At 43.2% G+C, this 24,430-nt stretch overlaps 1 protein-coding gene across 1 annotated transcript in view; it reads right to left on the reverse strand.

Moving 5' to 3' along the window:
• Nucleotides 1–14,899: 14,899 nt before the first annotated feature.
• LOC110523380 (microtubule-associated protein 1B) overlaps nt 14,900–24,430 on the reverse strand; it is a 32,693-nt gene continuing 23,162 nt past the window's right edge. The window contains exons 5-7 of the mRNA XM_021602041.3: nt 19,273–24,262; nt 18,918–19,156; nt 14,900–18,732 (exon numbers count right to left, since the gene is read on the reverse strand). Of these exons, the coding sequence (XP_021457716.3) occupies nt 18,577–18,732; nt 18,918–19,156; nt 19,273–24,262 (5,385 nt within the window). The 3' untranslated portion in view covers nt 14,900–18,576. The remainder of the gene's footprint in view (nt 18,733–18,917; nt 19,157–19,272; nt 24,263–24,430) is intronic.

The following is a 24,430-nucleotide window of genomic DNA, read 5'->3' on the forward strand; positions in this document are numbered from 1 at the left end:
GAACAGGGAGAGAGAGAGGGAGAGAGAACAGGGAGGGAGGAAAAAGAGAGAGATCCAGTGAGAGAGAGAGATACAGAGAAATAGAGAGAGTTTCCTGTCTGCTCCCTAACAACAGCAGCGCTAGACTATCTGGGAGCATCCTAAATTCATTATTGATGACATCTCTAACCTATGAGAGCTTTTCTACACAGCCATGTTGATTTGATTCACATGGTTCTCAATACATTAATGCCCAAAGAGAGAGAGAGAGAGAGAAAACAGGGAGAGAGAGAGAACAGGGAGAGAGAGAGAGCAGGGGGAGAGAGAGAGAAAGAGAGAAAGAGAACAGGGAGAGAGAGAACAGGGAGAAAGAACAGGGAGAGAGAGACCCAGTGAGAGAGAGAGAGAGATACAGAGAAATAGAGAGAGTTTCCTGTCTGCTCCCTAACGACAGCAGCGCTAGACTATCTGGGAGCATCCTAAATTCATTATTGATGACATCTCTAACCTATGAGAGCTTTTCTACACAGCCATGTTGATTTGATTCACATGGTTCTCAATACATTAATGCCCAAATTCTCCCATAAGTGGTTGCTTCAAACTTAAACTCAAGAGATTTGGCTAAGTAATATCTATATATATTACCAGTTTGTTGCAGAAATCCAAGCATTTGTTTTTTGAGTAAGTAAAACATACATTAAAGTGATTTGAATAATATCCAAAGATACAGTAGTTGTTATCTCTTGCTTTGAGGCAGAACAGTGGGAGTGGAATGGAAACTATTCACAATTACTTTAAGTCCCATAGAATCGGGAATGTGCCTCTCTCACACTTAAACTTAGTGTGCTTTGTTAGAAGCCTGCCCAGTTCTCTAAGTTAAAAGCACAATCTGTAATATATGAACTTGAGGTTTTTAGGGATTGATCCTGTGGTTCAAGTCAAGGAGGGGTTTCTATAGAGCACTAAAGAACTGTAGCTTGTCTGTTTAATGTTCTGGTGCATGCCATCCCAGCTAGCACATCATGTTCTAAAAACCATATGTTTCTTAGAGATTGGTGAGCGCGTGGTTGTCTTATGGTTATTTTGCGTACAACCTTCCCACAACTTTATGGGAATGGTGCAAGATAGTTGCTTGGCTTTGGAACATTCTCAGCCCATTTACTGAACTTGACAAAAACATTTTTGGGGGTAATTTAATTACTTTAACGGAATGTTTCGTAAAAGTTCAAAGATGCTTACATTTAGTTCAGAGAACATTAAGAAACAATGTTCTTCTGTGGGAATTTCAGTACTTCAGCATAATGTTGCCTACAGGTTTCCTCATGGTTCTATTTAAAGTCAAATTGTTCCAAGAACGTTAAGAATAAACATTGTTCTGTGGGAATTTCAGTACTTCACCATTACATTATCTAGAGGTTTCCTCGTGGTTCTATTTAAAGTCATGTTCACAAATTGTCCCGAGAACGTTAAGAAAACTTTCCATAAAAATACAAAATAGCCTCCAACACTATACTCAGCAAACTGGATGTAGTCTATCACAGTGCCATTCGTTTTGTCACCAAAGCCCCATATACTACCCACCACTGCGACCTGTATGCTCTCGTTGGCTGACAATCACTGCATATTTGTCGCCAAACCCACTGGCTCCAGGTCATCTATAAGTCAATGCTAGGAAAAGCCCCGCCTTATCTCAGCTCACTTGTCACCATAGCAACACCCACCCGTAGCATGTGCTCCAGCAGGTATATATGTCACCGGTCACCCCCAAAGCCAACACTTCCTTTGGCCACCTTTCCTTCCAGTTCCCTGCTGCCAATGACTAGAACGAGTTGCAAAAATCACTGAAGCTGGAGTCTTATATCTCACTCTCTAACTTTAAGCATCAGCTGTCAGAGAAGCTTACCGATCACTGTACCTGTACACAGCCAATCTGTAAATAGCACACCCAACTACCTCATCCCCATATTGTTACTTACCCTCTTGCTCTTTTGCACCCCAGTATCTCTCCTTGCACATCAACATCTGCACATCAATCACTCCAGTGTTAATGCTAAATTGTAATTATTTTGCCTCCATGGCCTATTTATTGCCTACCTCCCCACTCTTCTACATTTGCACACACTGTACATAGATTTTTCTATTGTGTTATTGACTGTACTTTTGTTTATGTGTAACTCTGTCTCACTCTGTCTCACTGCTTTGCTTTATCTTGGCCAGGTTGCAGTTGTAAATGAGAACTTGTTCTCAACTGGCCTACATGGTTAAATGAAGGTGACATACAATTAAAATAAATAGAAACCACAACAAAACTTTAGTACTGTTCAGAGAAAAGTCTAACAATGTTATTTAAAAACAAATACAGCACCAGTCAAAAGTTTGGACACCTACTCATTCAGGGGTTTTTCTTTATTTTCATTATTTTCTACATTGTAGAATAATAGTGAAGACATCAAAACTATGAAATAACACATATGGAATCATGTAGTAACCCAAAAAGTGTTAAACATATTTATATTTTATATTCTTCAAAGTAGCCTTTGCCTTGATGAGGGCTTTGAACACTCTTGGCATTCTCTCAACCAGCTTCACGATGAATGCTTTTCCAACAGTCTTGAAGGAGTTCCCACATATACTGAGCACATGTTGGCTGCTTTTCCTTCACTCTGCGGTCCAACTCATCCTAAACCATCTCAATCGGGTTGAGGCCAGGTGATTGTGGTGTCAGGTCATCTGATGCAGCAATCCATCACTCTCCTTGGTCAAATAACCCTTACAGAGCCTGGAGGTGTGTTGGGTCATTGTCCTGTTGTAAAACAAATGATAGTCCCACAAAGCGCAAACCAGATGGAATGGCATATCGCTGCAGAATGCTGTGGGAGCCATGCTGGTTAAGTGGGCCTTGAATTGTAAATAAATCACTGACAGTGTCACCAGCAAAGCACCATCACATCTCCTCCTCCATGCTTCACATTGGGAACAGCACATGAGGAGATCATCCGTTCACCTACTCTGCGTCTCACAAAGACATGGCAGTTGGAACCAGAAATCTCAAATTTGGACTCATCAGACCAAAGGACAGATATCCACCGGTCTAATGTCCATTGCTCATGTTTCTTGGCCCAAGAAAGTCTCTTCTTTGTATTGGTGTCCTTTAGTAGTGATTTCTTTGCAGCAATTCGACCATGAAGGCCTGATTCACGCACTCGTCTGAACAGTTGATGTTGATATGTGTCTGTTACTTGAACTTTGTGAAGCATTTATTTGGGCTGCAATCTGAGGTGCAGTTAACTCTAATAAACTTATCCTCTGCAGCAGAGGTAACGCTGGGTCTTCCTTTCCTGTGGCAGTCCTCATGAGAGCCATTTTCATCAAAGCTCTTGATGTTTTTTTGCAACTGCACATAAAGAAACGTTCTTGACATTTTCCATTTTGACTGACCTTCGTGTCTTAAAGTAATGATGGACTATCGTTTCTCTTTGCTTATTTGAGCTGTTCTTGCCATAGTATGGACTATGTATTTTACCAAATTGGGCTATCTTCTGTATACCACCCCTACCTTGTCACAACACAACTGATTGGTTCAAACGCATTAAGAATAAATACATTCCACAAATTACCTTTAACAAGGCACACCTGTTAATTAAAATGCAATCCAGGTGACTACCTCATGAAGCTGGTTGAGAGAATGCCAAGAGTGTGCAAAGCTGTTATCAAGGCAAAGGGTGGCTACTTTGAAGAAATAAAATATATTTAGATTTGTTTAACACTTTTTTGGTTACTACATGATTCCATCTGTGTTATCTCATAATGTTGATGTCTTCACTATTATTCTACAAAGTAGAAAATAGTAAAAAATAAAGGAAAACCCTTGAATGAGTAGGTCTGTCCAAACGTTTGACTGGTACTGTACATTCGTTCTCAGCATAAACAAAACTCTATCCTTTATCTTGTTATTAAGTGTGTTCAGGTGTGTTGGCCGCACCCACTAATTTGCCACACCCGATCTTAATGAGTGCTTGCTTTCTTTAAAATGGGGTCTGTGTGAATACACTAAAATGAACAGCATTGAATGAGTAAAAAAACATGGCATGCTAGCGCCATCCTGGTGGAGCAGTGAACTAATTCAATGGATTGAGAACAGAAGAATATACTGTAGGTTTGAATTTCATGATTAATGCCTAAGGTATTAATTGCCCTGTGTCCTATCTGTGCTTGGAGTTCAAAAAAGTTAACCAAAAATAAGATAGCAGTGTTATTAAAAATCATATTGAAACATTCAGTTAAAGTTTTAAGGAAGTTATTCAAAAACCTCCAAATAACCTATAACTTCTGTTCTCAGTGTTACTAAAAACCTCCCCGGAAAACTTTCAATGAACCAGAGTAAAACTTTCTTAGAACCTCCCTGCAACCTAAAAATCAACATTCCCAGAACAAGTAACATTTTCACTTCTGTTCTCATGTTTAAAAAACATTCAGTTTTACAAGTCAGGAAACATATAGCTTTGTTCCCAGAACCAATGTGATACCAAAAACATACGTTCCCACAACTTTCAAGGAACCAAATGTGCTTGCTAGGATGAAAGCTTTATTTTACAGGATATTGTTTTCCTTGCCTTGCAAATTTAGAGGCTAATGTAATGTGAGTTATGAATTGGGGAGGAGAAAGGGATATGGTTGCAGAAAAGAGAAGAAAAACAGATTCATTTTCAGGGCGATACTCAGACACTTGGGATGATTTTGCCTGGTGGTGGGAGTATCAAACAACCTTTGTGGATTGGACAAATCAGAGAAAGATATACAGTATTGTCATTGGATAATACATAAAGAGAGCAGATAGTTGATTGGTTGAGAAAGTAAACATTGGGAATGTTTTTATCTGTGGCCATATTGAATGAGAATTCTCATATTTCTGACTGTGTGAGGGTTGAGGACGATAATTTTGCTGTTTTAAAAAGCCATTTTACATAATCAACAGTTTCATATCACTGTAGACCAGTGTAGCCTGTAGCCTCTTCCTTTGTTCTTCTCGGTGTGGGCGTGTGTGTGTAGGTGTGTACGTGAATATGTGTGTGTGTGTGTGTGCCTGTGCGTGTGTATTACCTGCAATTATTTTGTGTCAGAGAGGGATTCCCTTGTTGTCTGTTGAGGAAATGTTGTGAGAGCAGAGCAGACCCAATCTCAGGATCTAACAGTCGTCCGCCCATTATGACACAGTTAACTGGTAGAATTATATCTTGCAAGGATTTTGTAAAGGGGCCTTTGTTTGAGCAGAATAGGCAGCACCGTCCCATGGGGAATGTCATCTTTATCTGTATCAAAGGAAAAGGTGCTGATGCAAAAACTAACTGAAGCAGAATAGTTGTCCTCTCATGAACCAAGCTTTCTACATGGTGTTTGTTTGATCAAGTACAGATGGTGGGAAAAATGATCTAACTGACCTCTCTATTTTAGGATCATAAATTGATGACATGGTTCTGTAATGGAACTTAAGGTCAGTATCACAGAGAAACTCTGCCTGTCAAAAAACTAATTTGGTGGGAGACTGAGATAGACACGAGGCATTAAACAGACTTCATTTTGTCATTAATCTTCCTCTCTTTTCTCTGTCTGATCCCAGGCCGCCTCCTCTGACAGTAGGGAGACATTAAAGACAGTAGGTGTCAGGGGACCTGCAGGCCTCAGTGATGTCATTATGAAGCTGTATAAATGCTGGTCGCCTCTGTGATAGATGGATGTTTCGGAGCTCTTTCCACTTATGAGGTAACTGTCTCATAGAGGAACTGAGAGCGAGGTGAGTGGGGGGAGGTTCACCTCCGTTGCTGTAGCAACAGGATCCCATCTCACCCATCCCGCTGAGATTTCATCTTCCCGGCCAATCAAGACATAGCTAGGGCTTTCTTCTCAATGCATTGGGTTATTTATGATATGAGGTGGTAGAGGTGTGTGTGTGTGTGTGTGTGTGTGTGTGTGTGTGTGTGTGTGTGTGTGTGTGTGTGTGTGTGTGTGTGTGTGTGTGTGTGTGTGTGTGCGTGTGTGCGTGCGTGCGTGCGTGCATGCATGTGCATGTGTGCGTGCATGTGTACATGTGTATGTGCGTGCAAGTATGTGATATAACTTGAGAGATTTATCTTGAATTTATCTGTATTTCTGACTCACAAATCTAGAGACCTTCATGTTCATTTTTTCTGTATCTCACCCATGTCCACAACCAGATGGATACTGGATGTTCTGTTGTCATTGTGATGCAAAGTATTATAGACTAGCCCAAATGTGTGGAACAAATCACCACAGAATACCAGAGTTCCAGGAAATGTCAGAGTGAGTTCCCCAGTAAGGGGTGGCAGGTAGCCTAGTGGTTAGAGCATTGGGCCAGTAACTGAAAGTTTGCTGATTCGAATCCCTGAGCTGAGAAGGTAAAAATCTGTCGTTCTGCCCCTAAACAAGGTAGTTAACCCACTGTTCCCCGGTAGGCCGTCATTGTTTTGAATTTGTTCTTAACTGACCTGTCTGGTTAAATAAAATTAAAAAAAGCAAAGCTAGTCAGGACAGGCCCCTGAGGGTCAGTCAGACAAGGTCCCACTGTAGACAGAGGCTCCTGGGTCATAATGGGACAACAACACAGAGAGAGGGGTAAGAGATGTCATGTCGAGTGCAGCTGAAGTTTTGTATTTGACCCTGTTGACATCTCACATGAACCATTGGACAATGTCCAGTAGCCAAGTCACGCAATGACAAAAGATGGACATAGCATTTCAGCCCCTCTATCTATTTATCACAGCAGATGGAATTGACACAGCTAACCAACTGATGGGACTGTAAACAAGATACTCAGTGTGTAGAGGTTGTTGAGACACATAGAAAGTGGAAGATATAGGTAGTAGTATTAGTAGATGTATTAGTGGTAGTAGTTAGGCTTGGGCGATATACCATTTATACCGTATACGGGGGTATTGAGAAATACCTACTTTTGAATACCGTTGTTAAAAATCTCTACATTTCTTCTTTTTTTTGCGTTTTTTTTGCGTTCTACACCAAAGCTTATTAGTTAAGTTAAGTATAACTACAAGAAATCTAAGATGTGTCAAATAAATTATATGCAGCTCAGGGCTATGCATTTTGTTTACTAACTTGCTAGCTAAGTGGCTAGATGTGAAGATGAAGCATTTTGGTTACAGCAGAGACATTCAATCCCCTCCTGGATCAAGATCCCTGTTGCCTAAATTATTTTGTGCACCCCCCCCCCCAAAAAAATGAATAAATCAAATAAGAATATATAAATATACACTATATATACAAAAGTATGTGGAATCCCTTCAAATGAGTGTATTTGGCATATTCAGCCACACCCGTTGCTGACAGGTGTATAAACTCGAGTACACAGCCTTGCAATTTCCATAGATGAACATTGGCAGTAAAATGGTTTTACTGAAGAGCTCAGTGACTTTCAACATGTCACCGTCATAGGATGGCACCTTTCCAACAAGTCAGTTCATCTAATTTCTGCCCTGCTAGAGCTGCCCCGGTCAACTGAAAGTGCTGTTATTGTGAAGTGGAAATGTCTAGTGGCAGCAACGGCTCAGCTGCGAATTGGTAGGCCACACAAGCTAACAGAACGGGATCGCAGAGTGCTGAAAGCGTGTAAAAATCGCCTGTCTTCGGGTTGCAACACTCACTACCGAGTTCCAAACTGCCTCTGGAAGCAACGTCAGCACAAGAACTGCTTGTCGGGAGCTTCTTGAAATGGGTTTCCATGGCCGAGCTGCTACACACAAGCTGAAGATCATCATGCGCAATGCCAATTGTTGGCTGGAGTGGTGTAACGCTAGACACCGTTGGGTTTGGAGGATACCAGGAGAACGTACCTGCCGCAATGCATAGTGCCAACTGTAACGTTTGGTGGAGGAGGAAGAATGGTCTTGGGTGGTTTTTCAGGGTTCGGGCTAGGCCCCTTATTTCTAGTGAAGGGAAATCTTAACGCACAGCATACAAGGACATTCTAAACAATTCTGTGCTTCCAACATTGTAGCAACAGCTAGGGGGGAAAAAACGAGGTCCATACAGAAATGGTTTGTCAAGATCGGTGTGGAAGATCTTGACTGGCCTGCACAGAGCCCTGACCTCAACACCATCGAACACCTCTGGAATGAATTGAAACGCCGACTGCTAGCCAGGCCTAATCGCCCAACATCAGTTCCCGACCTCACTAATGCTTGTGTGGCTGAATGGAATCAAGTCCCCGCAGCAATGTTCCAACATCTTCCCAGAAGAGTGGAGGCTGTTATAGCAGCAAACGGGGGACCAACTCCATATTGATGCCCATGATTTTGTAATGAGATTTTTGACAAGCAGGTGTCCACATACTTTTGGTAATGTAGTGTATATACAGTGCATTCGGAAAGTATTCAGTCCATTGACTTTTTCCACATTTTGTTATGTTACAATCTACACATAATATCCCATAATGGTAAAGCAAAAACTTTAATTTTTTATGTTTGCAAATGTATTACAAATAAAAAACAGAAATAACACATTTACCTAAGTATTCTGACCCTTTACGCAGTACTTTGTTGAAGCACCTTTGGAAGCGATTACAGCCTCGAGGCTTCTTGGGTATGACGCTATAAGCTTGGCACACCTGTATTTGGGGAGTTTCTCCCAGTAGTAGTATATCTGGTAGTAGTAATAATAGTAGTAGTAGATCTAATGGTAGTAATAGTGGTAGATCTAATATCAGTAGTAGATCTAGTAGTAGACGTATATCTAGTAGTAGTAATAGTAGTATATCTAGTAGTAGTAGATCTAATAGTAGTAGTAGTATAACTGCTCGGTCCAGTACATCACTGGGGTCAAGCTTCCTGCCATCCAGGACCTCTATACCAGGCGGTGTCAGAGGAAGGCCCTAAATATTGTCAAAGACTCCAGCCACCCTAGTCATAGACTGTTCTCTCTGCTACCGCACAGCAAGGGGTACCGGAGCGCCAAGTCTAGGTCCAAGAGGCTTCTAAACAGCTTCTAACCCCAAGCCATAAGACTCCTGAACATCTAGTCAAATGGCTACCCAGACTATTTGCATTGCCCCCCCCCCTCACCCCCCTCTTTACGCCACTGCTACTCTTTGTTGTCATCTATGCATAGCAACTTTAATAACTCTACCTACATGTACATACTACCTCAACTAACCAGTGCCCCCACACATTGACTCTGTATCAGTACCCAGCTGTATATAGTCTCGTTATTGTTATTTTACTGCTGCTCTTTAATTACTTGTTAATTTTATCTCTTATTCTTATCTGTATTTTTTTGAAACTGCATTTTTGGTTAGGGGCTTGTAAGTAAGCCTTTCACTGTATTCAGCGCATGTGACTAATAAAATTTGATTTGATATCTAGTAGTAGTAGTAGATCTAGTAGTAGTAGTAGTAGTAGTAGTAGTAGTAGCTCTAGTAGCAGTAGATCTAGTAGTAGTATATCTAGTAATAGTAGTAGTAATAGATCTAGTAGAATTAGAAGTCGAAGTAGTAGATCTAGTAGTAGTAGATCTAGTAGTAGTAGTAGATCTAATAGTAGTAGTAGATCTAGAGGTAGTATTAGGAGTAGTAACAGTAGTAGTAGATGTTGTAGTAGTAGTAGATTTAGTAGTAGTAGTAATAGGAGTATATCTAGTAGCAGTAGATCTAGTAGTAGTAATAAAGCACAGGATGCCCTGGGGGATAACTATTTTCTCAGACTGGTTCAGAGGCTCACACAGCCTGGAATACCCCAGACTGGCTGATTGGTATGCTGCCTGCACTTCATGAACACACTGCTGGTGAAGAGTTAAGCTCATCCTCTTGCTCTCTACAGTATGTGTGTCGGTGCCCTCTCTCTCTGCTTCTCTGTCAATCAGTCTCTCCCTTCCTCTCTCTCTGCTTCTCTGTCTATCGATCTCTGTCTGTCTGTCTGTCTGTCTGTCTGTCTGTCTGTCTGTCTGTCTGTCTGTCTGTCTGTCTCTCTCTCTCTCTCTCTCTCTCTCTCTCTCTCTCGCTCTCTCTCTCTCTCTCTCTCTCTCTCTCTCTCTCTCTCTCTCTCTCTCTCTCTCTCTCTCTCTCTCCCTTTCTTTCTGCCTGTCTCTCTCCCTCTCATTCTATCTAATTCTCTATCCTCTCTCTCCCATGCACATTGACAGATGCTGTGGCCTTGGTGTGTGTCCTTGACTAGACACATTCTCCTGACACTACCCCCTCTTCTGTGTTGCTGGTCCTCTCCTCCCACATCCTGTTTGGTTAACAGTACATCCCTTGCTGAAGTATCTGTGACATTGTGGAGTCTCTGAGTCTCTGATGCAGTATGTACTTCTTGCAAGACCTCATAGACCTTAAAAAACGCTGTTTTTTATGTAACTTATTCCACTTGATGGTTAGAAAGACTTTTGCATACGTCACAAGACGCAGGCCTCCTAATTGTCCCTAGAATTTCTAAGCAAACAGCTGGAGGCAGGGCTTTCTCCGATAGAGCTCCATTTTTATGGAATGGTCTGCCTACCCATTTGAGAGACTCAAACTCAGTCTCAACCTTTAAGTCTTTACAGTGGGTCATATGATTGAGTGTAGTCTGGCCCAGGAGTGTGAAGGTGAACGGAAAGGCTCTGGAGCAACGAACCGCCCTTGCTGTCTCTGCCTGGCCGGTTCCCCTCTTTCCACTGGGATTCTCTGCCTCTAACCCTATTACAGGGGCTGAGTCATTGGCTTACTGGTGCTCTTTCATGCCGTCCCTAGGAGGGGTGCGTCACTTGAGTGGGTTGAGTCACTGATGTGATATTCCTGTCTGGGTTGGCGCCCCCCCTTGGGTTGTGCTGTGGTGGAGATCTTTGTGGTCTATACTCGGCCTTGTTTCAGGATGGTAAGTTGGTGGTTGAAGATATCCCTCTAGTGGTGTGGGGGCTGTGCTTTGGCAAAATGGGTGGGGTTATATCCTTCCTGTTTGGCCCTGTCTGGGGGTATCTTCGGATGGGGCCACAGTGTCTCCTGACCTCTCCTGTCTCAGCCTCCAGTATTTATGCTGCAGTAGTTTATGTGTCGGGGGGCTAGGGTCAGTTTGTTATATCTGGAGTACTTCTCCTGTCTTATCTGGTGTCCTGTGTAAATTTAAGTATGCTCTCTCTAATTCTCTCTTTCTCTCTCTCTCTCGGAGGACCTGAGCCATAGGACCATGCCCCTCATAGCCTGGTTCCTCTCTAGGTTTCTTCCTAGGTTTTGGCCTTTCTAGGGAGTTTTTCCTAGCCAACGTGCTTCAACACCTGCATTGCTTGCTGTTTGGGGTTTTAGGCTGGGTTTCTGTACTGCACATTGAGATATCAGCTGATGTACGAAGGGCTATATGAATACATTTGATTTGATTTGCATATACATTTCTTAATCTCATTTAATGTTCTGTCTTCAGTTTAAAGAATGACCTTTCTCTTACATGCAACCATCAATTACAGTCATTCAAACATACTGCAGGGTTTGTACAGACAGACATAGCTAGTGGACCTAGCCACATAGCTTATACAATGGGTCCAGTTTGTGACCCAGACTTCTTCCTCTGACTCTCTGCCAAATTATTCCACCAGCGAATGGCTGTTCTTTGATTTATCCCTGTGTGCTCTTCGTCTGGGTGCTGGAAAGGGCCCGGGGTGAGCCTGTGCCATCATCATTAATACATGTCCTGAGTTTCTCTCTCACCTACTATGGTGCTTAGTAGTACCATGACGCAGGGGGCGGTTTACCACCTATGTCCTTTTAAAGTGAATGAAACGACTCAGTGACCATAGTGACTAGTGGTTTGTCTTTAATTGTGAAGATGAATGAATGATTTTGAAGGGGTGAGAAGGGGTAAGATCCATCTCTTACATTTATAATATATAGTATTTTCTTAAAATATAGTTTTTGTCCACCTTAAATCAATGTGGGTTCACTTTAGTGAGGCTGCTACACTCCAGAGTTTCTACATCTGCATATGCATTCTAATCTGTATGCATTCTAATTGAGTAAATCATACAACCTGCACAACCCTTCAACCTCTGTCTGTATAGGTGTCATATGCCCAATGCAGCCATTTTTTATACCAATATCAAATAATTTCTGGGTAACAATTAAGTACCTTAAAAAAAAATACAATTTTAGCAAAAAAACGATTTCTCAAGCAAAGATTTGGCTAGGGGTGCATGGCTAGGACTGTCTGGGAGTGAAAACTAGCTGTTATTTGCAGAGAGGTTTTGAACTCTCTTTGTTATTGGTCTATTAACCAATTTACCGCATGGGGATGTCACCGTGGAAAGCTGAAACTCCCACCAATGAAAACCTGCTGATGAGAAGGTTCTGTGTAGAATGCATATTCAACCAGCAACTATCAGGAAATAACACTGACAAGAAAAAAGTCACACTTTTAATTTAGTTTCATCCGTTGTTGTACAATATGATATAAAACACAGGAAAACTGAATTTTAACTGCACTGAGCCTTTAAAGACAGTATATTACAGTATATTACAGTATTCCCACCCTCCCCAAAGTTGAACATATGCTTTTTGGGGGATAAGAAGTCTTCAATTAATGAAATATTCTTAAATTCCTGAAAATTACAACACCCTGTCCCGTTGAGGATTTAGCAATGCTATGTTTTCCCTCAGTGTAATAAATCAAATAAAATACACTAAGAGTACAAACATTAAGAATACCTGCTCTTTCCATGACATAGACTGACCAGGTGAATCTACTTCAACACTATGATCCCTTATTGGTGTCACTTGTTAAGTGTACTTCAGTCAGTGTAGATGAAGGGGAGGAGACGGGTTAAAGAAGGATTTGTATGCCTTGAGACAATGGAGACATGGATTGTGTATGTGTGCCATTCAGAGCATGAATTGGCAAAACAAAAGATTTAAGTGCCTTTGAACAAGGTATGGTAGTAGGTGCCAGGTACACTGGTTTGTGTCAAGAACTGCAACGCTGCTGGGTTTTTCACACTCAAAAGTTTCCTGTGTGTATCCAGCCAACTTGACACAACTGTGGGAAGCATTGGAGTCAACATGGGCCAGCTTTCGACACCATGTAGAGTCCATGGCCTGAAAAATTGAGGCTGTTCAAAGGGCAAAATATTAGGTTGGTGTTCTTAATGTTTTTCACACTGTAGATTGCATGTGACAAATAACTGCACATTTCTGCACTTAGAATGACCCCATATGGCTCCTGGGCTGGACAATTAGTCAGGGGACTTCCCTATCAGCAACCGGTTAATTACTGTACTCTGGAGGGGTTACAATTCATGTGTGTGTGCATGTGTGTGTGTGTTAATCTGGAAGTGTTGATTTATTTATCTCCCCGTTGATTATCTCCCCGTCTAATGAACTCATTAGGACTCTGTTCCAACACCCTCCCCCTAAACGTATGTTTGTGACCTAGACTGACAGACACCTGCTAACAATGCTGCTGTGCTGTTAATGTTGCCATGAGAAAGGTCACCTTGAGAAGGCTATAGACCACCTGCAGGTGCAATGCTTCCAGGTTCCATATATCTTATTGGTTGGTTGATTCTTTATTCCATCAGTTTCAATGTTGATTGTTGATTGCTTGTTCTATTTTTTCGGTTTCATTTTCAGCAAGAGTAAAATGATTACATTGTCATGCTTCTCACACCCTCATTGTCTAAAAATCTGTCCAACATGTCTCTTATGGGAAAATGTGTCTCAAGCCAGGCTGATGCCCCTACCAAGCACTGTGGTGACAACATGACAAACAGGGTGACTGTCTGAGCCTCAAATCTCTCCTCCCCTTGTCTCCCTCCAATCTCTCACCCCAAACTCCATCTCTCTCTCCATCCTCTACATCTCTCCCTCCTCTACACCTCTCCCTCCAATCTCTCACCCTAAACTCCATCTCTCTCTCTATCCTCTACATCTCTCCCTCCTCTACACCTCTCCCTCCAATCTCTCACCCCAAACTCCATCTCTCTCCATCCTCTACACCTCTCCCTCCGATCTCTCACACCAAACTCCATCTCTCTCTCCCTCTTCTACACCTCTCCCTCCAATCTCTCACCCCAAACTCAATCTCTCTCTCCCTCCTCTACACCTCTCCCTCCAATCTCTCACCCCAAACTCCATCTCTCTCTCCATCCTCTACACCTCTCCCTCCAATCTCTCACCCCAAACTCCATCTCTCTCTCCATCCTCTACATCTCTCCCTCCTCTACACCTCTTCCTCCAATCTCTCTCCCATCTCTCGGGATCATAAATCCCCTTGCTGGGCCTGTCTGCTTGGGCTGTCTGCCTGTCAGGGACACCTGTCATCCTGAAGGCCATGGAGCCTGTCTCTGCCTGGGGCCTCATTGTCCTTTTATAGCCAATCACACTCCCAGAAGTGATGTTAACCATTAACCTACCAGCCAGCCTCCATACAGCCAGGAAACTGTGTGTCTCTGAATCTACAGTCCACGAGAGCAGTTATTATAGCTACAACAACCTTTTGTTTCTGTCCACGGTTGTTTGGTCGGTAGGGGGGGGGGGGGTGTTTGCTTTGCTCCAATGGTCTTCCTCGCTCCTGTGGGGTAGAGGGTTTGTGTTACTGCTGTTTGTTTTGATGTGATGTATTGATTTTGAGTCTGACCCCTCCCTACCTGTCGGTAATGAGCTAATGCCTCTCCATTAGGGTGAAGCACACACACAATTAAGGATTGCTCTCATGTCTCTCTGTCATGTATTTTCGAGAAAAGCACAGCTTTTCATTGGGTCATGAGTTGAGCCATTTAGCCCTGTTTTGTTTTATGAGCCTTAGGTCACCAACATATGGTAAGCTTGTATAGTGAGTCCATTCTTCTTCTTGATGTCATCATCGTAATCCTCATTATCATGAAGCCATTACTTCCGAATATACCTTCATTCAAGAAAAAAGAGACAGATTCATGATTTTCCACAAGAGTTTGTGGCTCTTTTTTTGTAGGTTTTAATAGTAGGCTTTACATCAAATGTCCCATAGGAGGGAGAGGAGACATTGCACACAAATATCAGAAAAGCACTAAATAATACTTTCACTTGAAACTAACCGCTACATTAGATATGAGTTTGGAAAAGGAGAGGATGCAGAGATCACAAGACAATTTTATACCACACAGTTGCAGACAGACAGTATTAACAATCACCCAAAATAGAGAAAGATAGAGCAAGGAATACAGTACAGTAGTTGAGTGAGGAAAGATCAAGAAAGAGTGGTGTGTGTGGTCGGTCGGTCACTATAGTTTGTGGTTGAACAGCAGGATGGTCATGCTTATGATTAAAGTATCCGGTTGCAGAGCTGTACAGGACAACTGGATAAATGTGTTGCCATGGAGACCTGTTGTGGAGGCAGTAACTAAGTCCCAGGCCCTGGTTGGTTGACTGTAATATTTTGCCTATGTGAGTTTTTACTTAACCAGTGACCGTTTGTTCTGAGTGGTGGACGGTTGTAGTATGTTGGTGGCCTCCCTATAGGCATGGTCATTAAATCGTTTGGTTGATGTAGACGATTGGTGTTTGAACATCTGTTTTCTATTGTTCTGTTCATGGCTTCGCATTTACAATTATCATCATTTGTCCTGGCTTTAAATGTGTCTTGTTTTTTTGTCTTTCACACCCCAACTCATACCCAAAACAGTCACTCTCCCCCGTGTTTTACTCTTCTCAAGGCGTATCTATACAGAGCTTTACCTGACTCGTAGGGATTTGGCAGAGGTGCTGCCATCTTGCAACCACAAATGGCATACCGACCACTGCTTTATATAGACCTGTGGTAGGCCGTGGTATTACATATCCTCCTTGAGTAGCTAGGGCCATGGACTATGATGAAGCAGATTTAAAGATCTTAAAATTGCCAACATTGTCAGAAGATAAACTAAAGGCCCTAACTTTTCACTCCATGCCATTATGGCGTAGCTGGCAACACCTCAAGGAACAAGCAACTCTTAATGCATGTCTTCATTTCTATTAGCACAGCCTTGAGTTGTTGTTTTGGCAGATAAGAACAGATTTCCCCAATCCTTAAAAAGAGAAAAAAAGCTTATTACTCATGCATATTTCTTCCAACCATTCACCCTGTTACAAAGCTTTTTATAATTATAGTACAGTGTTTTAAAAAGAGAAAAAAATGTAAGGTTAGGAAAGTGTCTCACTTCACAAGCCTGAAGATATTCTAGCACATTCAAGCAGTCGCTAGGGCTCCATTTGTGGTTCTACACAAAATGCTGGGGAGGACTAGCTAAGTAAAACTCAACTCCCCTGTGTACCTCACATCAACAGAGTTCAACAGCGACTAGTGTGGGCGAACTGGAGCTCCAAAATCACATAAAACAAGGCAACAGTAAACATGTAGCCCCCACGAATGATGCAGCTGTCTGAGATATAACGTGACTAACTTATGAATGAACGGACTGAGAGATCCACAGACCCCTCCCTGGGCTATTTTGTTGGTGCTGAAATCCGTCGTTTTTGTTAAAAACCTTTGTGCCATCGGAGCTCCAGTCCTTCCACTCTCATCTCCGCTCAACTCCATTGATGTGAAGTACATCGTGGAGTTGAGTTTTACTTGGCTAGGGAGGACGGACTGAGCAGAAGTTTACAGTACACTACATAGAGTTCTATTTAAATCAATAGAAACCAATAAGCTATAAAGATCAAATCTGAACATAAGACATTATTTTAAAACAACGCGCTTTTGAAATGAAGTTTGGCCGATTATACACGTACCTTTCATATTGTATATCTTTAAGAGACTAGATTACATTTTAAAACTTAGCCAATAATAAATTAAATAAATAACAACTCTTAAAACACTGAGATGAAATAACAAAAGTTTTGCATTAACTGATGTTAGCAAAGACAAATCAACAATCGTTTGCACGAACAGGATCACAAAGCCTGCAGCGTAATTCTAAATCAAGATAGTGTCAGGGTCATGGGCAAATCTTGACTAGAATTGTCTTGTTCTCTAAATAATTACAATGAATTAAGACAAACATTTGTAATGTTTCATAGGCCCCTCAGTGCAGTTGAAACTTCATCTTGCTCTATGTATTTACTCCATCAGTATCAAACTAAACTAACTCTACACAGAGATTATCTGACAGTTGGGGACGGACTCTTGTTAAATTGTGTTTTACGTTTTCTACTAATTCTCACATAGGCTATTTGTCCTCAGTGCATCAATCTTTTACATTCAATTCACTTCCTAAGGCAATAACTTAAACGTGTTTTCCTCGATCCTTTGGTGTATGCAGCTGGGTAAAATCAATTTGATAGATGAGTTATATTTATAGACAGAGATATAATCAGTGGCTTGAGGCATTGTTTGATGACCTACAATCACACTCGGGGGAGTAACTGATTACATGGGAAATAACTGATTACATTACACGGGAAAAACTGTGACTGTAATCAGTTGTATTGTAATCGGATTACAGATACTTTTGAAAAACTAGATGACTACTAGTTGGATTAATTTTTCAATTCAGAAAGGATGTTTGCGAAAAATACATTGACACCTTTCTGTTCTCTCAATGACATTCAATTCAGCATTGAACAAAGGCGCAAGTTTAAGGTTGTTCCACCAGTGAGTGTGGCCACAAGTCAGAGATCAATAGGATGACACACCAAATGCGTTTTGATGGATCCTTTGTGTCTTCTTCTAATGTGTCTAAAGGGGAAAGTCACCCAAAAGTAATCAGATTACATTACTGAGTTTGGGTAATCCAAAATGTATGTTACTGATTACAATTTTAGACAGGTAACTAGTAACTGTAATGGATTACATTAAGAAAGTAACGGCATGTACCAGAATTGTACATATTTTGACGTGTAGTCCCAACCTTGAGGACAAATAGATTTCATCATAATATCTCAATCATTTTGTATTATTGACAGACCTTTTTTTGTCCCCAGTATGAACAAGTATATTGTCATGAATTGTTCTATATTGTTTTGACTTGATAATTTATTGATAATTGGTGCTCATGGGAAATGTTGTTTTCTGAAGAAATCAATCTACGTCAAGAGCACCAATTTATACAGTTGGAGCATTCTATGTTCTCATTTTATGTTCTCTATAGTTGTCAGATACAATTTTTCATTCCGTACAGGATATTGCTATGACATTTCCTTACTCAAAGTGCTCCACAAAGCTGATACTTGTGTCAGATACTTCTTTTGGGTATTGTGGACTTCATTAAAACAATTATGTTTGCCATTGTTTTTTCAAACCAGAACATCATTTTAATGACGGCTATGTATATTTCATTAATGTTGGCACACAGCCTTTGTTTAAATGACATGCGTTTACATTTACTTTCTGTCTACGTCATCCCTCACCCCAACTCAAAGATACCACTAACAACATGATCCACTTGATCACTAGATCTCTCGGTTACTAGATCATTTGATCAGGAGAGTCCAGAGGGTTGTTCCAATCCAAATTACTACGACCCCTTCCCTCCATCAGAAGGTGCTCCCTAACAGAAACGTCTTGTAACGTCAATAGAGTGAACACTCCAGTGAAGGGAGAAGTTAAGGGAAGAAGAGAAGCATAATTTGGAATGGAACGAGGCCCAGGATCAGGTTCACAGCTCTATCTTGCAGGCAGGGAAGGACTCGTCCTGCATGACCACGGTGGAGCTGGAGGCCAGCACCATGATGTTCAGGTCCTGCTGCTTCTCATGGGTCTCCTGGTACCACTCTCTCATCACCTCTGAGTCATGAGTTGGGATCAGGGTCACCTGCCAACAAAGAAGGGTTAGGGTTTGCATACTATTTTCACAAAACTCTGAGCTAAAAAAGGTTATGAGAGTATTTTCTCAATGTATACTATTTAAGTCTTGTCTATCTTCTCTATGGCACCTCTCTCTCTGATACTATGGGATTATAACATGGTTATTCTGTTAAATTGACTGTCTCACTGTACCTGCATGTTGTTTCCCCACATGGCTTTGCCCTCCAGCAGTGAGTTCAGGACAGCTTTGCTGGGCTCCTGGGCTGTCTGGTCATTGCCACTTGCTACATAGTAGGATGACCTGACCCGTTTGAAGAACTCTGCATCCACATTCTTGGCGCTGCAGTGGTTTGGGATGTAAACCAAATCCATGTACATGGGAGGGCAGTTGGGTATGGGTATTGCAGTTGCTGCCTTTCCACTACCTGAACCTGAGACAGAGATGCAGCTTTGTTAGAAAATCTATGTACATAATGGATGAAAAACAATCAGAAACTAACCAACGCTCCCAGACTCATGACCAAGTAAGAAAATATATGAGTATTACCTGATGTGGCACTTTTCACACCCCTGGATGCAGAGCTATTGGTTGCATTTTTGGCATCTTTCCCTTCTCCTACACTTTTCTTAGGAGAGGCCATTGCTTTTGAATCCTTTACTTTTGAAAGGCCAGTCTTTCTGACTGGTGAGGAGGACTTGGTCTTGGTGAGTTTCTTCTTCTTAGCTTTCTCAGCTCCCTCTGCCTTTGAGTCCTTGTCCTTAGTCTGGTTGTTGTCGTCAGCGGGGGGCTTGTCGGCCTCCGGATCCACCATGGTGACATCTGGGTGGGCTGGAGATGGAGCAGAGTCCCTGGGAGCCACGGGAGGAGGATCAGCATGTCTGTAAGTCAGGGTCCTGTCTGTTGGTAGTGTCTCAGAATCATCCTCAGAGTCTATGTTTGCATCCGCAGTAATAGAGGGACACTCCTCTGTCCCAGGGGGAACATCCGAATCCGTCTGGGATGGGGCGGATTCACTGATGGAGGTTGGTGGGGTCTCTTCACATTGCTTAGCGTGGAGTTTACTACCAGGGGGTGGAGGTCCTCCACCTGACTTAGCCAGAGGCTTTTCCTCCTCCAGAGGATTCTCCTCATTCATGAAGTACTCCAAAGGACTGGGGTTGATGAAGGATGGGGACAGCTCTGTCTTAGGGTGGCGGTATTCACAAGAGGTCACAAGGCAAAGGTCAACATCTGTCCTAGACCCAGGAGAGGGGCTCTTCTGGGAGGAGTCTGGGTCCTTGGAACCACCTGCACACTTCTTATAGTCGGAGTGGTTGAAAGAGAGTGGTATGTAGGATGGGGAGGGAACCTTGGGGCTGACAGGGGATTTGGAATCTCCACCACATTTGAAGGGATTAGTCTCTGCTCCTAGGGGCATATCTGTTTTCTGAGTGAAGCAAGAATAGGAGGGGGATGGGGGGGAAGACCCTTTCGGGGTGGCAGGGGATTTGTCCATCTGCTGGGCTAAGCCCGGTGACATTTCCCTCATCTGACAAGGCGTAGTTGTCGAGGGGGTGGACTGAGATGCGTCTGATGGGGACGCAGAAGTGGCGCGACCTGAGTCATTGTCTTTGAAAAGCATAGGCTTGTCTACAGTGGGTCTGTACTGCTCGGAGGATCTCAGATCATTCCCCTCTGAGGGGCTGTAGTCCACCTCTGTTGGTCCGTTCTCTGTGGCGCGCAGGCTGCCTGCAGAAGGGTGCTCTGGAGACTGTTTGCTGAAATCTAGGGCTAATGAGTGATCAGGGGACTCCTGGCCAAATGACATGGTGGAATGCTCTGGGGATTTAGGCTCCTGCACTGGTGTCCTTAATTTGGCTGTCTTTGGTGAGATGTCTGGAGATATTGACATGGGCCTGGGGCTCTCCCCCTTAGGAGAGACCTCTGCCTCCTGAAAAGGGGTTGGAGTCTGAACCACAGAGACAGATAGGGAGTCCTCCACCTCTGTTGATAGAGGGGAACCGGCTTCACCATGGAGAGCAGGGGAAACGTCATCTGTCATAGGCTCTGGGAATGAGCTGGTGGCCAGTGAGGCAGTGGAAGCCGAGGCGATGTGTGAAAAAGTGTCCTCTGCTACAGCCTCATCTACAGGGCTACCCGATTTATCAGACGTGGTTGCCTCCAAGATCGACATTTTACTCTCCTCTTTGAAACCTGCGAATGGGTTTGTGGATGAGAATGAGGTATTGTCGCTAGCCCCATTTTTCTTCTCATCTTGACTCGAGTGCATTGTTGACATATGATCTAAATCAAAGTGTAACTTTCCTTCTACTACAGGCGGCGGGCTCTTGATTGGGGACAGCACCTTCTCTACAGTCGAGGTGTGGTCAGGAATTGGGTCATCCATGGGGCTGACCCTGTTGGAATCTTCTTTATCACTTGTAACTTCTACAATTACAGGCCCATGGTCATTTGCAGGTGCTATAGAGCCAGCCTTCTCATCCACGGGAGACTGAAAGTAAGGGGTGTGACCAGAGGAATGAGGTGAGGTGGTACCTTCCAATGTCTTGTCATCTGGGCTAGTAGAAGACCCAGCTGCTGCCTTTGATGATCCTGAAAGTGTTGTGCACAGTTCAATTGGTGCCGCGAATCCAGATAAGTATGAGTCAAAGGTTCCTTTGGGAGCTGAAGGGGAGCGGATGAGAGGTGAAGTAGTGGTGAGTATAGAGCTTGCTGAATCAAGACCAAATTTGTCGGACTTGAACCCTTCCTCTTTGTCCTCTTCCAGTGACGATGGTGGAGATATTGTGGATGCAGAAGCGTTGTAGTCCCTTCCTTCGGTGGCATCGCTCTTTGAATGGTCTGACTCTGGGCCGTCATGTAGTGGAGACAGCCGCTTCCTCTCAAGGTCTCCTAACATTGTTCCTCCAAACCTGGCAAAGTCCTGAGAGGGAGAATCCTCTGTCTCATCGTTAGTAGTCTCGTCACTCATAATGTCCCTTGGAGTGGACATTTCGTCCATTGGAGTTGGCACACTGGAGATCTCAATAGTTGACTGGGTGTGGCCAGATGTAGCAGTGTATGCCTCGTCACGGTTCTCATCATCTGAGGCTGCTTCGTCATCAGAGCCAGCTGGAAGGGTCTCATCATGAATAGATGCAGACGGAGAGAGAGGCTCAGAAGTTTTGGGAGGGGGTGTCACCGACAGGCCCCACTTCTGTACTTCTCTTTCATTTCTGTTAAGATCTTTTCCACATTGGTCTGGCTCTGCATCCTCGTCTTCAGAGTCCTCATCTTCACTGTCATCAGCATGTTTATGGTTGTCCATTTCCCTTCTCATTGGCTCATGGACCTCTTCTGTCTCTCCCTTCTCTTCATAATCTAGCCCAGTTCCCTCATCTTCAAACTTCTCACTGCCGCTGCCGCTCAACTTCCCTTTATGCTCTTGTTCCTCTGGAGTCTCCCCGCTTTCTCCTTCATGCTCAGTGGTTGTGATCCCCTCATCCAGAGACTCTGCTGCTTCAGGGGACTCCTTAGAGTGCATGAGGTCCTCTCTGTGGATCACCACCGGCTCTTCTTCCTGAAAGATCTCCTCTTCTTTGAGCTCTTCAAAGTCCTTAGTGAGGTCCTCTGGAGAAGACATCATGGCTCTATCTGTCTCAAGGACCTCTGCAGCACAAGTGGCAGTGGCTACCACTCCTGCTGTGACAGCTGCAGCTCCTGCAACAGCAGATTTAGCATCTGTGGCCTTGAGGTCCTTCTTGGTGACTTTCAGTTTTGCCTTGGACTTGGAAGGGCTTCCAAAGTCTTTCTTTGTAGTGTCATCTTTTTTCAGAGGTTTTGGTTTTGCTGCAAGTTTTTTCCCTTCGCCTAAAGCAGATGGAGTATTTTTTAAATCCTTGGATGGCTTCTTTATGTCTTTCTTTAGATCGTCTTTCTTTTGCTCCTTATTCTCTTCCTTCCTCACCTTCATGGGGGAATCCCTCCTGAAATCTCTGTCTTTCTTTAAAATGTCTTTCTTCACCTTCTGTTCCTTTTTGGGTGTTTCTTGCTTCTGTTCCGTTTTGGGTGTTTCTTCCTTTTTAGATGTTAGCTTATCATCTTTCTTCACTACTTCTTTCTTTACCTCCTTTTCATCATTTTTCTTATCTACAGACTTCCTGGGTTCTTTTTTGATAATCTTCTCCTTAAGAGCTTTTGGTTTCATTTCAGCCTTCTTCTTTTCTGGAGTTTCGGTAGTTGGCTCTGCTTTCACCTTCACTTCTTTTTCCGGGGCTTTCGCTTTTTCTTTTTTCACCAAAGGTTTGTCTTTTTTCTCAAATTTGTTAGTCTTTTCTTGAGCCGATTCTGCATCTGTCTTTGCCTTCTCTGGAGCCTCCTCCTTTGACTCCTTTTTGAAACTTTTGCTTGGTGATGGCCTAGAGACTGACTTCAAACTCTCCTTGCTGTCAGTTTTATGTTTCAGCTTTGCTTGCTTTAGAGCTGGTGCCAAGTTAGAAGATAGCTCCTTCTGGGTGACAACTGGCTGCTTCAAGAAGTCCAAGTGTTTTAGTTTTTCCAAACCTTCAAGAATGTGATACTGTGAGGCATTGCCTGGAAACAGGACACGTACTATCTTCTCTGAAGGGTTTGATGGGTGCCACACAATCAAGGAAGAGATTGAGGTCATATAAGAAATTGGGAGCTCAGATTCTTTTCCATTGGGCAGAATAACAGTGGCTTTGTCTTTCTCGCTGCCTGTCCACTGCTTCATAAAATGTTGCAGCTCCTTGCTGTTCTTCGACGGGTTCAGCACATACATCTCAAGCTTCCCCACGCCCATCTTCTGAAACAGAATGATGGGTTCGATAGTGTTCCCGACCGGCCTCTGCAAAGGCTCGGGCCTCAGATTCAACTTGCTCAGGTAATGGAGTGTGTGTGCTGCCTCTTCAATGTTCCTCCTCACCCTGAAGTTGGGTTCAGCAGGGTTCCCCAGATTATCAGGGGTGTTCAAGAACACAACCCCAATGTCTGGGGATATGAGGTTCTTCAACCAGTCGCCAGTAGCTTGGGAGCCCTGTGACTGCTCTTCCTCCAGCTCAGCCATCTTCCTCTGAAGCATACTGTTGATGCCTGGCAGGTTGTCGTCCCCGATGTGGGTCAGGAGGATGGAGTCTACCCGGTCTAGGTGTCTCACCAGCTTCCAGAAACAGGACTTGCGGTCTGAGCCCCCGTTGATGAGCATGTTGAACCCATTCACCGCAAAGAGGGCAGAGTCGCCGTGGCCGCCGGGGAAAATGTAGCAGCATGGTTTTGAGAGCTTCAGGAAACCGCCAGAGGTCGGAGGCTCCAGCATGTCAAATGGCGATGGGATTTCTACTGACTCCGACAGGTATTCTGTGAACTCTGAGAGACCTTCCATCTCTGGGAGTATCAGTGGTGAATTGAGCTTCATGTTGATGAAGTCTTGTAGGTTGTGTTTGTCCAAGTTTGAGTTTTTCCAGTCACCTTGCTCAGGGCAATAGAGGGTTAGGCTTGCCTTGTTTGCTGGGCGAATAGTGCTAAGTAATTCACCAATCTGGGGATAAGAGAGAGAGAGAGATTTGGAGACATGGGATTAAAATCATGAGACTATGATCAAACAGAACATTTTCACAATTATGACAGATATTAGAGGAATTGTATTCAATCAGATGTAATCATGAGGTTTGCTCATTGGGAGGTCAGTAACTTCAGCAGATCATGA

This window comes from Oncorhynchus mykiss, chromosome 5 (genome assembly GCF_057628025.1).
Source record: "Oncorhynchus mykiss isolate SJ-2025 chromosome 5, ASM5762802v1, whole genome shotgun sequence".
Classification (NCBI taxonomy): domain Eukaryota; kingdom Metazoa; phylum Chordata; class Actinopteri; order Salmoniformes; family Salmonidae; genus Oncorhynchus; species Oncorhynchus mykiss.